The following is a 14255-nucleotide window of genomic DNA, read 5'->3' on the forward strand; positions in this document are numbered from 1 at the left end:
TGCACATATAGCCTACTCTCTCTCACTGTTTCTCTCTCTCACATATATATATATATATATATATATATATATATATATATATATATATATATATATAGTAATGCAAAGTGGGGGAAATACACATATAACTGTTTAAATCTATTGTGAAAACTATATATAAGGCTGAACAGTAGCAGGTGAACATTAGGCCTGCCCTTGTATTTTTTGCAACCAAGAGGGCCCAACGATTCCAAAAAGACACAAGTATGAATCAAGCTCTAATTTAAATTTGGGACATATATTTCACAATAATAACATATGTACATGTTCTAGACATTGTAATGTTCACCAAAACAATTATTACAGGCATATTACTTACGTTTTTGTGAGGAATATCTTCCAGAGAAAAAAAGAGATCTGTTCCAACAGAGATGTTTCCAGTTGTGATGATTCCCTGCTCTGTGGGGGGTATTTATATGCAAATATCCTGGCCAATGGCATTGTAAGACTAAACAATAGGACCCAATGAGGATTTAGAGGTGAAAAAATAACAGAAAAAAAAAAGATTTAAACATCTTTCTTTATAAAATATAATTGTTTCCAAAAGGGATCGATGGGTCTTAGAGGGTTAAATCACCTGCAACGTCACCATAAAGTACAGTATGATTTAGCAACGGACAACCCGAAAAAAAAACAAAAAAAAACAGACAACAACGCAAACATCCATAACCCAAACGTTATACAACGCAACAGCATATTCACACAGCTCACGAAGGCACAAAGAGATAACGGAAGCCATCACCTTTTACTTGGCTAAGGATATGGCATCAATAAATACAGTTCAAAATGAAGGGTTCAAGAACTTGATGAAGACGCTGGATAAGCGGTACTCAGTGCCTTCCCGCAACTACTTTTCACGTACTGCATTGCCTGCCATGTACCACAAGACTCGAACCACAGTCGAGACAGAACTGAAAGATGTCCAGCACTTTGCGACAACCACTGACCTGTGGTCCAGTCGTACCATGGAACCATATATGAGCCTGACGGTGCATTTCATCACCAGTGATTTCACCATGAAAAGTCGGTGCCTACAGACAGCTTTCTTCCCCGTGGACCACACGGGCGACAAAATTGCAGTGGGACTAATGGAAAGTCTCCACTCCTGGAGCTTGGATCCGAAAAGGATGGTGTGCATCACTACAGATAGTGGATCGAACATCATAAAAGCATGCGACATTAACAACTGGACAAGGCTCCAGTGTTTTGGCCACAGGCTACATCTGGCTATAGGTGAGCTGAGTACAATCCATCCCACAGTAAAAATCCGCTATTCATTTAAGTCTGAGAGTTAAATTAACTGTCAATATTGTACTGAACATGTTTATGTATTTAAAAAAATATATTCTTATTTCATTTAACTAATTACCACCATTTAATGTATAGTCTAAATATTATAGTACCCCCAGCCATTTGGGTATATATTTATACTCGGGCTTAAATGAATAGGGCATAGCAGTGGTGGCCATTTTTTGATTCCATCTTTCCAGACCCCATACATTTTTCCCTTAGAGATTTCCAAACATATTTATATAAATTATGTTAAGCCTACAATCAAGCCATCCAGGATCCTGGTGATTCATGACCATAAAATGTTTGATTGTGTGAGAAAAAAAAATTAAACCGCAAAACAAAGGGTATTTATTAAATGTAGAATATCATATAATTAATGAACATTGTAACCTGCCAGCGTTCCTCCCTGAAGCCTCAGAATGTCGACATGTTGGTGTTCTTAGCCAAGAATCTTAAAGTGCAGTAGATGGACTGTGCTAGTAGCTAGGCAGCTAGGCTTTATTTACATTTATTCTGAAGCTGTAACTTTATGTTCTGTTCTGTTTTTATATTCAGCACTGACTGCAGTATTTAAGTTAATCATTTTGATTCAGTGACATTACTACTCAGTGGAGTCTAGCACTTTGTTTAAGTTTATGTTGTTTTCAGTACAAGAACCTTTAAGTACAGTAGTTGAACTGGGTGCTAGCCGGCTAGGCTTTTTTTATATTATTATTCTAAAGCTGTGACTGTTTTGTTTTTATATTCAGCACTGTGGTGAGGTATTTTGAGTAACTTAAGTGCATTTCTCCCTGTAACAAACAGGTTGGTGTTGTTGTACAGTAGTTGGGTGTCCAGTGTCACTGTGGACAGATGATACTGCAAAGTTTACATTTTGTTATTATAATGCTGCAAAAAATCTATTTTTTATGTTCAGCACTCAGGCAGCAGCAATATCTTTATTTTAGTTACTGTATGTTTTGTTACCAGAGGGACTGAGTTTAAGTCAAGCACTTTGTTTAAAGCCACAGTAGTTGGCTGTCAAATTCATTTTAGTTACTCTATGTTTTTGCTGAGACTTGGATTTAAGTCAAGCACTTTGATGTTGATGGTGTCTGTTTAAAGCCACATTAGTTGGCAGGTGCCACATTTTGAATGTAGTAATGTTTGTTCAGTTTTCAGCAACTACAGTACAGACCAAAGTTATATTTTTGTTACAAGAGAGACAAATTCATTGTACTCAGGTGACGTCTAAGAGTAAGAGTGCAATAAATATTTTCATTGAAAAGATGAGAATCGTGTGAGAATCGTGATCTCAATTCTTATGGAGGTAAATTTTTAAGTTGTCGCGGTTTATGTTAAACAGCGATCAGCGAGGAGAAAAACAACAACCGAGAAAATGGAGGATTAGGGAAAGATTTAGAGTGGAAGCGGGTGGGAACGAAAATCTCCGGATATTTCCGTTTCCAGGTGTGCTACAATGAAATGTGTCGTGGCGAGGGAGGCCTACAATGAAAAGTGAACCTGCGAGAAAAAAAAAGAAGAAAAAAGACCACTTCACGTAGATCTACGCGACTGGCACGCTGCGCAATTATTTAGGTTCGCGTAGATCTACGCGATTGGCACGCAATGTGTTAAGGGCGCGTTATTTAAATGACGCTCGGTTTCAGCCGTGACATTTATCAAGGCTCCGACCCAATGTACGCTAGGATTGGCTGTATAGGATTTGTTGATAAATGTGACTTCGATGTTGGTGTACGGCCGAATATATGGAAAAATATAAGCCGGTTTATACGCTCCGTTGATAAATGAGGGCCAGTATGTTTATGACAATGACTATAATTTAAACTTATTTTACTGACCGGAAAATAATTCTGGACTAGCACCCTGGTAAAACTTTTTTTTGTCACCCATGTGAACTGCTTGCTCAGGGTGGGACAATGCTTGTTGTGATTTGGCACTTAGGGAACGAAGAATGAAACCATTTGGACTTTGGAATTTGGACTTGGAATCACGGGTGATTGACAAGCGCATGTAAACATACACGCAGCTCATCTGTGGTTTTCTTAGCAAGTCCTCTGGACGCTGCAACTGATGCAAAGCCCATTCCCATTGGCATACGGAGGTGCAGGGCGATCAGAAAGGAGAAACACTTCACTAAATATGAAATTACAGATACAAATACAGCAGCAAAATCACCAGCGGCAGAGGCCCTTCTGTACGGCCATTCGGAGGACAGCCGGTGCTTGTGGAACACCCTGATGAACATGATGTGGTGTCAAATATTTAACCCATTAAGACCGGGGAACGCTAGCCTGGTAAACCCCCCTCCCTCCGGAAATCTAATTTGCATTTGATTTCAGGAATGAGTCTGGCCTACAGGCCTGTCTGGGCGTTTCTCCACAGTTCATAACATGAATTGTCCCATCAGCGTCCTCGCTCATTGTTCTGTGATTTAGAAGACATTTGTAGAATACCCCAGAAGCAAAGATTTGAGTAAAAAAAATTGCTTTACAAAGCAATTTATATATATATATATATATATATATATATATATATATATATTTATTATTTAAAGATTTGCAAAAATGATCACGATTTTTCTAAAATAAGCTCAAGATAAGCTTGTATATCTGCTATTTTTGAATAGCCCAAAGAAATCTAAAATGACACAGATCCGTTCCCAGATTGAATGGGTTAATCCACTATAATGGAGACGTATTTCATGATGTGGCTTTTTTTAACCTGATAGAGTGTGACATTTGGTCTTCCTATGTAGTAACGTCAATGATGACACACCAGCCCCCTCTTCATGTTCCGCTTTCATCTGTGGAGGTTGTGGTTCCTCCTGGACCAGACTGGGGCTCCTCTCCTCTTTACACACAGCTAGAAGGAGGAGAGAAGAGGCAGCATCAGCACAACAACTCAACTGTGTGTGTGTGCGCGCGCGCGCGTGCGTGTGTGTGTGTGTGTAGCACTAATTTCACAGGGCAAAGTAAGTAAATTCCCAAATTATGCTAATATTCCTTATTTGTTTATGACAGTCATTGAGCTTGTAGATCAGCTGTTTTCACAAAGATTGTATAAATTATCTAAATGACATAGTAACAACAATTACAATTTACAATGTAGGCATTTATCAGACGCTCTTATCCAGAGTGACTGACAGTAAACACAGACATAGTTTACTGAGGCACTACACTGACTCTCTACATTCTGATCACAGGAAAACCAAGAAGCTAGCATCAGTATTCTCAACAATATACTATTAAAGGGGGTGGGGGGCATTCGCCCAAAATAGCTGATCTACAAGCTCACAACACTTTGTTAGCTTGTAGATCGGCTATTTTTGACGAGGTATGGTGTAGAGGGGAAAAAGAGTGAGCCAAGTACAGAGTCAAAGGTCAAGTTTCATCCATCTATTTATGGACCACAATGGAAACAAGCCCCCTGCGACTTTTTGAGTTATCCTGATGATAGTGCAAATAAGTCTATGAAGCCATCTAGGGTTGGCCAACCGGTAACTGTTAACCGTTAACCGTTAAGAAATTGGCCACCGGTTAACACTAGCGGCTAATGGTGAAACGTAAAAAAAAAAAAAAAAATGTTTCTAATTGTTTTTTGGCCAAGTCTACACCTGCAACCACACGTAACTTCCACTTTATTCTTCTTCTTCCTCCTCGTCTTTGTATTGGTATTGTTTGTGTTGGAGTGCCTCAGTGCGGCTGCAGAGTTCATGTGCAACCTCTTCCAGTAGGCGGGTGCATATATGAAAAAAAAGCACCTTACCCAAAAAAAATTGGAACAAAAGGTTTCTCAACTGTTTTCTGTAGTATGTGGTGTCCTGAATAACATACTAAAAGTCTACCAAAGTTTGATCACTGGAAAGGTGTTATTTTCAAGATGGCGTCCACGATGCCCAAAAAAATCATTAAAACAGCCTAACTCCTTCATTATTTATAGTACTTTTTGTGTCTAACCGTATGTTTTTGGGGCCTAGGAATCCATTGGACTTGTCCAAATTGCAGAGATACAATTAGATAATTGTGAATTCCAATATTTAGTTTGTGACTCATTAAAACCCTTTGAAATGGTCTCCCATTTCAAGTTAACTAGTACAACAATGCCATGCAGGAATTCAATGATCTCATCTACACGACCAGTGAGCAACACAGAGAATCCACAGATTCCAGGATGAAACGAGATCATGCTGACCAGGAAAAGATCAAAGAAAAACGTGGCACTTTTAAACCATTCTCTCTAGACCCATCTCTGAGAAACATTGTGACTGGTGTAGTCGCCAAAGAAGACGTGAATATTCATGAGTTTGAGACTGTTGGGAATGAGTTCATTGAAAAAAATGTTGGAAAGCCCATTTTTGGGATCTCATTCAAACGCAAAGACCGGGCAAAAACACTTGCAGATGAGTCTAGCATCAAAGTTACCAAAGACCGAACCATTGATCCTGGTCTGTTGTTCCAACGATTTCTGATTATGTCAAAAACCGGAGACCTTTCACTGGAAGATGTAATGACCTATGAGCTCAGCCCATTCCCTGCAGCCCTGTTTGAAGCCAAATAAATATTCCGTAAGGCTGACAAACCCCAACTAGCTCAGGCAGTGACTGAACTGTCAAGCGAGGAATCAAAGAAAACTATACTGGATTCTATCCCACCAACTGAACAGTATGTCCTTGATGGTGGCTCCCTGATTCATCGCTTGCCATGGAAAATGGGTGACAGTTATGGTGTCATTGCACAGTCCTATGCTGACTTTACCATACACCAATATGGTGAATGGGTTTCTGCTCCCAAATCTGCTCCCAAATCAAGCAAAAAAATGTGGTAGAGGACCTTGGGAGCAAGGCAATGGCAGTTATGTTTGGTGGCAAGAATACAGATTCACTTTCATCTTTGCGCTACAAACTTCTTAGCAAGAAAATTGTGTCTGCCAAATCATTTGTCAACCCAGAACATCTCCCTCCAACAGAGTCCTTGACTAAATATCACTGCCAAAGAGTTTATTACCAGATCATGGTGTGGACTGAAATGGAGTGTGACATGAATCCGGTGGATTGGGGATGGAGATTGGAGGACAATCACTTTGTGCCAGTTATGACCAATAAAACTGCTGCCCCAGAAAGCCTCCTGCATATGGTCTACTGTAATTGCAAAACTGCTTGCCAAACATAACGGTGTAGTAGCAGATAATACGGACTGAATTGTGAGAAAAATACAAAAACAATATCTATACTACAATCCGCAGACTGGCTGAAAGCGGGAAAAAAAATCAGTCACCGGTGTCAGTTGCATGTTAGGTTTCGCTTTTGGTTTGCATGATGCAGTTAGGTTTCGCTTTCGGTTTGCATGCTGCAGTTAGGTTTCGCTTTCGTTTTGCGCTTTGTACAGTACAGTACAGTACAGTACAGACCGTACAGTACAGTACAGACCGTACAGTACAGTACAGTCCGTACAGTACAGTACAGTCCGTACAGTACAGTACAGTCCGTACAGTACAGTACAGTACAGTACAGTACAGTACAGACCGTACAGTACAGTACAGACCGTACAGTACAGTACAGTACAGACCGTACAGTACAGTACAGTACAGTACAGACCGTACAGTACAGTAGAGACCGTACAGTACAGTACAGACCGTACAGTACAGTACAGTAGAGACCGTACAGTACAGTACAGTACAGTCCGTACAGTACAGACCGTACAGTACAGTACAGTACTTTTTTTTAATTTATTTTTTTATCCCATGATTTTGTACCCCCAAACGACATTTTCTTTGGGGGGTTAGGGGGGGTACTAGAATTCTGCCCGCGTAGCGGGCAGAACTTCTACGTAAAATACAAAAGCATGAAAGAAAAAAGTTTTTAAAAAAATAGGGTTTAGCGGTACTGAGCCTTCACGCGGCGGCCCTGTTTTGACTAATTTCACAGTACCACGCAGTAATAATGCATTTATTCCCAAAATAAATTGTTGAAAGCTTCAACAGAATTAGAATTATAAGTAAAATCACCAATGCTGGGCATTATGTCACGACAAGTTTCTTAATTCTTTACATAAATACCCTTATAACCAATTTTTTTATACATAATTGTACTTATCAATACATAATTGTACTTATAATCACTTCACTATAATTTATATAAGCTAATTGGATTCCTAGATCACCAAAACATAGGGTTAGACACCAAAATTACTTGCCTAGGATAAATAATGGAGGAGTAATGGTCTTTTAAGGAACTGGCGGTGGCCATCTTGAAAATTTTACATTTCTAGTGGTCCGATTTTGGTAGACTTTTGATATGTTATTATACACCTGATACTACAATAAACCATTGAGAAACCTTTTGTTCCAATTTTTTTTGGGTCAAACCATATCTGCACCCGCCTACAGAGAGAGATAGAGACACTAGAAACTCTGCTGGAGACACAAAACAAAACTTATTTTTTTTTACACAAATCTTTTCTTAACGGTTATCGATTAATTAATTGTTAAGGCCTAACGGTAACCGGTTAATAAAATGTCTCCATTTTATTGTGTGTCTCCATTTTATTAACCTAAAGCCATCCCTAAAGCCATCTATGAAAATGTTGAATTGTAGTAGCTAGTAGGGGGGTCCCTGCTTCATCTCTCTCTCAGCGTGGTCTCTCGCGGTCCACTGTGCCGACAGCCTGCGAGCACGCACGCACACACAATGTGCCACGTAGGGGATTGTTAAGCTGTTTTCTATCTATAGCTGTCATGGTGGAAGTGCATAATAAACTAGCCTAAGTTCGGAAACACAAGCCAGTGGTGTAACGTAAGTACATTTTCTTAAGTACTGTACTTGAGTCCAAATTTGAGGTATTTGTACTTTACTTGAGTATTTCCAATTTCCAATCATTTTACTTCTACTCCACTACATCTCAGAGGCAAGTATTGTACTTTTACTCCACCACAATTATTTGAAAACGTTAGTTACTAGTTACTTTGTAGATTTTGATTATTATTACAAAACAGACATTACCCACTTCAGCCCTATATACATTTCGGCCTTTAGAAAATAGCCGAGCTACAGCTTGTAGATCTGCTATTTTCAAAATAGTTTTATACATTTGAAAACTTGTGAAATGGGACATACTGCATAATGAGTACATTCTACTTTTGGTAGGCTACTTTAAAAAGGTAGGGTAAGTGATTTTCTTTGGTTAAAATAAGTGTTAAATAGCTCTTTATTCTGATAGTACTCATTGCTATAGAGTGTTTGTTCAGTAAAAGGAGTCTCCTTGTCTCTCCAGCTCATTATAAAACAGAAAATGTATTTTCGTTTCATTTCCAATTTTATCCAATCAGGATAGAGAACTCAATCAGGATATAGATTAAACAAGTGAAATTGGAAGTGATGACACTAAGAAATGATCAGGCAAAATTGGAACTGGAACACTATAAAAATGAAGCTTAAAAATGGGTACTTTCTCCTGATTGGCTGAGATTTTGACACCTACCGGAAAATGTATTTTCTGTTTATTAAAGAGCCGGAGAGACTCCTGTTACCGAACAAACACTCTATAGCAATGAATATAGTGCTTTAATCTTTTAACAAAATACTTTTTGTTTTAACCAAAAAATATCAGTTACCCTACCTTTAAGTACAATTTGATAGTAATACTTTTACTGAAGTAAATTTTGAATTCTGGACTTTTACTTGTAACAGAGTATTTCTACATTGCAGTATTGATACTTTTACTTAAGTAAAACAATTGAGTACTTTTTCCACCACTGCATGTGTTTAACTAGCCATGGTTCACATGACGCTCGTCTGTTGCAAGTGTCATGGAACCACTTGTTCCTGGTTTGAGATTTTTTCTGTCACATGTACATAAACGTTCAGATTTCAAATATAAAGTACTGCCCCCCATGCCACGGATGTTACAAGTTGAGGCGCAACTTGTCTAAGTATCCGAATCTTCCGTATTGTTCAATAAAAAGCTTTTTAATCCGATCGCAATTTTCTTCGAATTTTCTCCGTGGCTTTCAACTACGCGACCCTATCGGTTGGGAGGTGTACTGCACTCCGATACATTACCAAAATAAATAAATAAATAAATATATATATATATATATATATATATATATATATATATATATATATATAGAGAGAGAGAGAAAATGGCCGCCAATCGGATTAAAATGCTTTTTATTCAACATTACGGAAGATACGGATACTTAGACCGGTTGCGCCTCAACTTGTTACATCCATGGCTTGAGGGTCAGCACTTTATATTTGAAATCTGAACGTTTATGTACATGTGACAGTTGTAAATGTAAAACAATCGCAAACCAGGAACAAGTGGTTCCATGACTGTCATGGTATGACAGATAGTCATGTTTCAGGGTTAAGCAGTTCATAGCAGTTTAGCTACTCTAGCTAAACTGGTGTTCAACATAATGTAACCATGTGCTTACCAACCTGCAGTGATAGGAATAGGATGGATGTCCATATCAACATCTATGTGTTTACTAACCTGCAGTGTTAGGATGGATGTCCATATCAACATCAATGTGTTTACTAACCTGCAGTGTTAGGATGGATGTCCATATCAACATCAATGTGTTTACTAACCTGCAGTTTAAGGAATAGGATGGATGTCCATATCAACATCAATGTGTTTACTAACCTGCAGTGTAAGGAATAGGATGGATGTCCATATCAACATCAATGTCCAGCAGTTTGTTTTGTGTGTCCAGCAGACTTTCTAGTGTCTCTATCTCTATCTGGAAGAGGTTGCACGTCCACTCTGCGGCCGCACTGAGGCGCTCCAACACAAACACTCTGACATGAAGCTTCAGCTGCTGTTTGTCCAAAACACACAGTATCTCCTCTCCCACCGACGTCATGTGTTCATTGATCGACCGCCGTACACACTCTATTTGACACTTTGGACGAGACATTTTTCACCGCCTCCTTTGTTATACACGACACCGTGAAGAACTACACGCTCTTGTACTTCCGGTTCCGGGTTAACGTGTTTCACGCATGCGTAGTAAAAGATCAACTGTTGCAATATAAAGCCTTTCGCTACCTGGTGGAGGAGGTGGGTAACTGTCATGGAATAAACGATAGATAGATAGAACGATAGAACGATAGAACGATAGATAGATAGATAGATAGATAGATAGATAGATAGATAGATAGATAGATAGATAGATAGCTTGTAGATCGGCTATTTTAGGGCTGAAGTGGTTACTGTATATTTTGTAGTAATAATTATAATCTACACAGTAATTAGTAACTCAAGTTTTCAAATAATTGTAGTGGAGTAAAAGTACAATATTTGCCTCTGAGATGAGATGTTGTAAAGTAGAAGTAAAAGTACTGAATAATTGCAGATATCTGGTTAAGTAAAAATACCTCAACTTAAGTACAGTACTTGAGTAAATGTACTTACTAGTTACTTTACACCACTGGATGGATGAATAGACAGACAGACAGACAGACAGACAGACAGACAGACAGACAGACAGACAGAGTAGCCTACTTGGAACACTTTTTCTGTCTAAACCAAATCTCTTTGCCAAAAATAGCCGATCTACAAGCTCACAAGGTGACACAATGCATTGTGAGCTTGGTGCTCGGTTATTTTTGGCTAATATACGTCAGGTTCAAGTGGATTAGACTGTGTCATTACAGTAGGACTATTAAGCGTTTTCAATGGCACTATGTGCAGCCACACTGACGGCTCAAAGACATAGAAGTGTTTCAATTTATCAAATACAGCAAATAAAATACCCTAAAAATGTTTATTGGACTGTCACCTATGCCATAATATGATTAATTATTTTGTATTGTCATTCATATGAATGTACCTTATAAATTGTCATTCAGTGTAACGCAAAGTGTTTCAATAAAATAATATAAAATTATGCCCAGTTTTTCATAATCACAAGGTTATTTATATTGTTTATATATTTGTTATAAATATTTGTCCAGGCAAGGCTCAGTCACAAACAGTGGTGGACAGTAACTAAATACACTGGGGCACTGTACTTAAAGTGGCACGCACTAACTCTAGGTAGAGTATGTGAATACAATATAAGTTATATTATATAACTTATACAATCTGTATGGTAGAGTATGTAAATACAATATAACTTATACAATCTGTATGGTAGAGTATGCAAATACAATATAATTTACACAATCTGTATGGTAGAGTATGTTAATACAATATAACATATACAATCTCTATGGTAGAGTATGGTAATACAATATAACTTATACTATCTGTATGGTAGAGTATGTTAATACAATATAACTTATACAATTTGTATGGTAGAGTATGTTAATACAATATAACTTATACAATGGACCCTTCACTAAGCCCCACCCACTCCACTCTGCCAGACCAAACCAAGATGCTTCTCACACGTTGGCATGTTATATGACGGATTTCCCCATTTAAATAATCGATAATTTCAGGAGCAAGAGGTTCAAATCTCTTCTAAATCTAGTCCGCAAGGCCTGCAGTAGGCTATGCACTGGAAAATTGTGCCTTATATCATTTCAACAAACAAAAAACACAGGGAAATGTTAGAGGGAGGAACTGTTTATCCGACTCAATCAACTTGAACATCATTATAACAGCCGGACAGGTGTTTTCACGTACTGCATGGTAAGACTACAAATAATAGCAGTTAATAAATAGATGAACAAATTAATTGATATTAATATTTAACGTGCAGAATCCGAAACAGGCAACAGGTGGTGTTGTATACAACACCTGCACGTTGCGCTGTGATTCTGTATTTGATTCTGTGTTGAACTCTGAACTTGGGCTTTAGAAGTTACTGACTGTCTCCATAACACATACATCTGATATCAAAAGTATTATATTAACAGCCTAAACTACACGTGTTTCTAAACATGCTTATACATCTAATAGTGATTCAGGATAAACCATGCCAAAGCAACCATTGGCGTTAACACATCAGCATCAGATCACTGCGGATTTGTACATTTGTTTGTTTTATATGATTTGCACCTTTGTTACGATTACAGTGATTAGTATTATTGCCATCACCTATATGTTCAACAATACAGCCAAGCAGCCTTGCAGTTTAAGTGCAGATTACAGCTTGGGCAAAGGGGTGAGAAATACACCCTCCAACCGTTTCTGAGTGCGTGGAATCTGTTGCTGGTTCATAGTCACTATCGTGGTATTCCTATTCTTGCTATTAATGTTGAAAATTATTGTATGTGTGCGGGCAATTTAACTTTGACAGCTATGACGGAAGTGTGCCAAACCATATGCCAGCATAGCAACGGTTGCTAGGCTAACATTGGATACTCGCTGTTGGGTGGGATTTAGTGAAGGGTCCATTGGGGTGGTTGTATTTGGTCTCCTGCTCTTCTATTGAGACATTTAGATCGTGTCAAAGGTCATGTCTTACCCAGGGGTCATCGCCATGTCAGCTTGTGAGGGACTTTTCTGTCAATATTTTATTTTTGCCATGGACATGCAAAACAAGTGATCAGTAATATTATCAGAAACACATAGGCCTAGCCCAAGATGTATGCAGTACTAATGGACTTTTGATGGGTCATATCTACTCTATTCCACTGCGCTACACATTTTAAAACAAGCCACTCAATTATGTCCGGGGAAAAGACGATCTACAAGCTCACATCACATCACGGCATGTTGTGAGCATGTAGATCAATCAATAATGCTATGCCGACAATTGGGATGTCAGGGTTAAAGTGGTTAGCTTTACTTTAGAAAACCTGGAAACTGAGAAGTTATCCACTGTATACTGGCAGGTGGCAGTCCTGAGACAGGCATTAAATGTGGCATGGTCCAAGTATAATATACTTTGGGATTTCAATAATTGGGTCTTATCAGTACAGACAGTGCTTCTATCTTACATTGCAGGAGCAAAAGGGCCACTTAGCTGCAAAGGTGAGTGGGTGCGTATTATACTTAAAGTAGAGTACAGAAGTCCTGAAGTCACTCGTTCATCCCCTGGTTCGTAAAGTAATTTCTCTATGGCGAATAACATTGGGTCATCTTAGAATCTTATTTGACGCGATATTAAAGACGTCTATGGGAATTCAGAACGGGGGTGGAAAACCGCGAACCAGGTAGGATGTGTAAATTACGTCAGACTTTGGTGCTCTATAGACAGATGGCTTTTCAGAGGACATTGTTACTTGAGGACAGGAGGAGACAAGAAGTTCCAGCTAAACTTATTTTTTGTCAACGTTGCTTTAATAGTTGTGGTTTCCATTAAGGTGAGGTAGTCTATGTTGATGAGAAAGTATGCAGATCGAACAATGGAAAAAGACTTCAGTCAAAACAGATAATTATGTACATGATGAGTGATTAATGAAGGGCATCACCTAGCCACCTAGCCTTGCTCTGATGCATGGCATCAGAGCAAGGCTAGGGAAGGCTCACAGTGTTTTTGCAAGGCTCCATCCTATCTGGAAGTCGAAGCAGTACAGCCTAAAAACAAAGGTCTGACTGTACAACAGTAACGTAAAATCAGTGATGATGTTCATGCAGCACAAGACAGGTCCCGATGGAGGCAGATCGTCGAAGCCTTATGTCCCACTTGGGACGAAGAGGATTAAGTAAGTAAGTATGGCAGGATTGAAAGGAATGCAGTGTCACTCACAATAGTTTGATGCAAAGGAGCCTAACTTTGATCAGAGGTGAGGAGGAGGTCTGATGGTGAGGCTGTGAATCAAGGGTTTACACGCATGGATTAAGGTCTTAACAGACGGGGAGTGGTGGACGCGGGCGTTACCGCTTGGATCAGCGGGAATCGCTCATTGTTGTTTTGTCCTCCTGCACGGTGCGGAGAAAATAAAAGCTCACCACAATCAATTTCTTGCCGCCCGCATGCGCGTACACCAACAAGCACGAGCGCGAACATTTCACAGGACC

General features: G+C 38.9%; 1 protein-coding gene across 1 annotated transcript in view; it reads right to left on the minus strand.

The window, feature by feature from the left end:
* LOC308089509 (uncharacterized protein) overlaps positions 1 to 12773 on the minus strand; it is a gene marked incomplete at both ends in the record, with an annotated part of 32851 nt that extends 20078 nt beyond the window's left edge. Inside the window, 3 exons of the mRNA XM_080434281.1 lie at positions 4057 to 4197; positions 9984 to 10114; positions 12757 to 12773. Coding sequence (XP_080290407.1) covers positions 4057 to 4197; positions 9984 to 10114; positions 12757 to 12773 — 289 coding nt within the window. The remainder of the gene's footprint in view (positions 1 to 4056; positions 4198 to 9983; positions 10115 to 12756) is intronic.
* Positions 12774 to 14255: the final 1482 nt, after the last annotated feature.

This window comes from Gymnoscopelus braueri (assembly GCF_963280865.1).
Source record: "Gymnoscopelus braueri genome assembly, chromosome: 1".
In the NCBI taxonomy this organism is placed as follows: Eukaryota; Metazoa; Chordata; class Actinopteri; order Myctophiformes; family Myctophidae; genus Gymnoscopelus; species Gymnoscopelus braueri.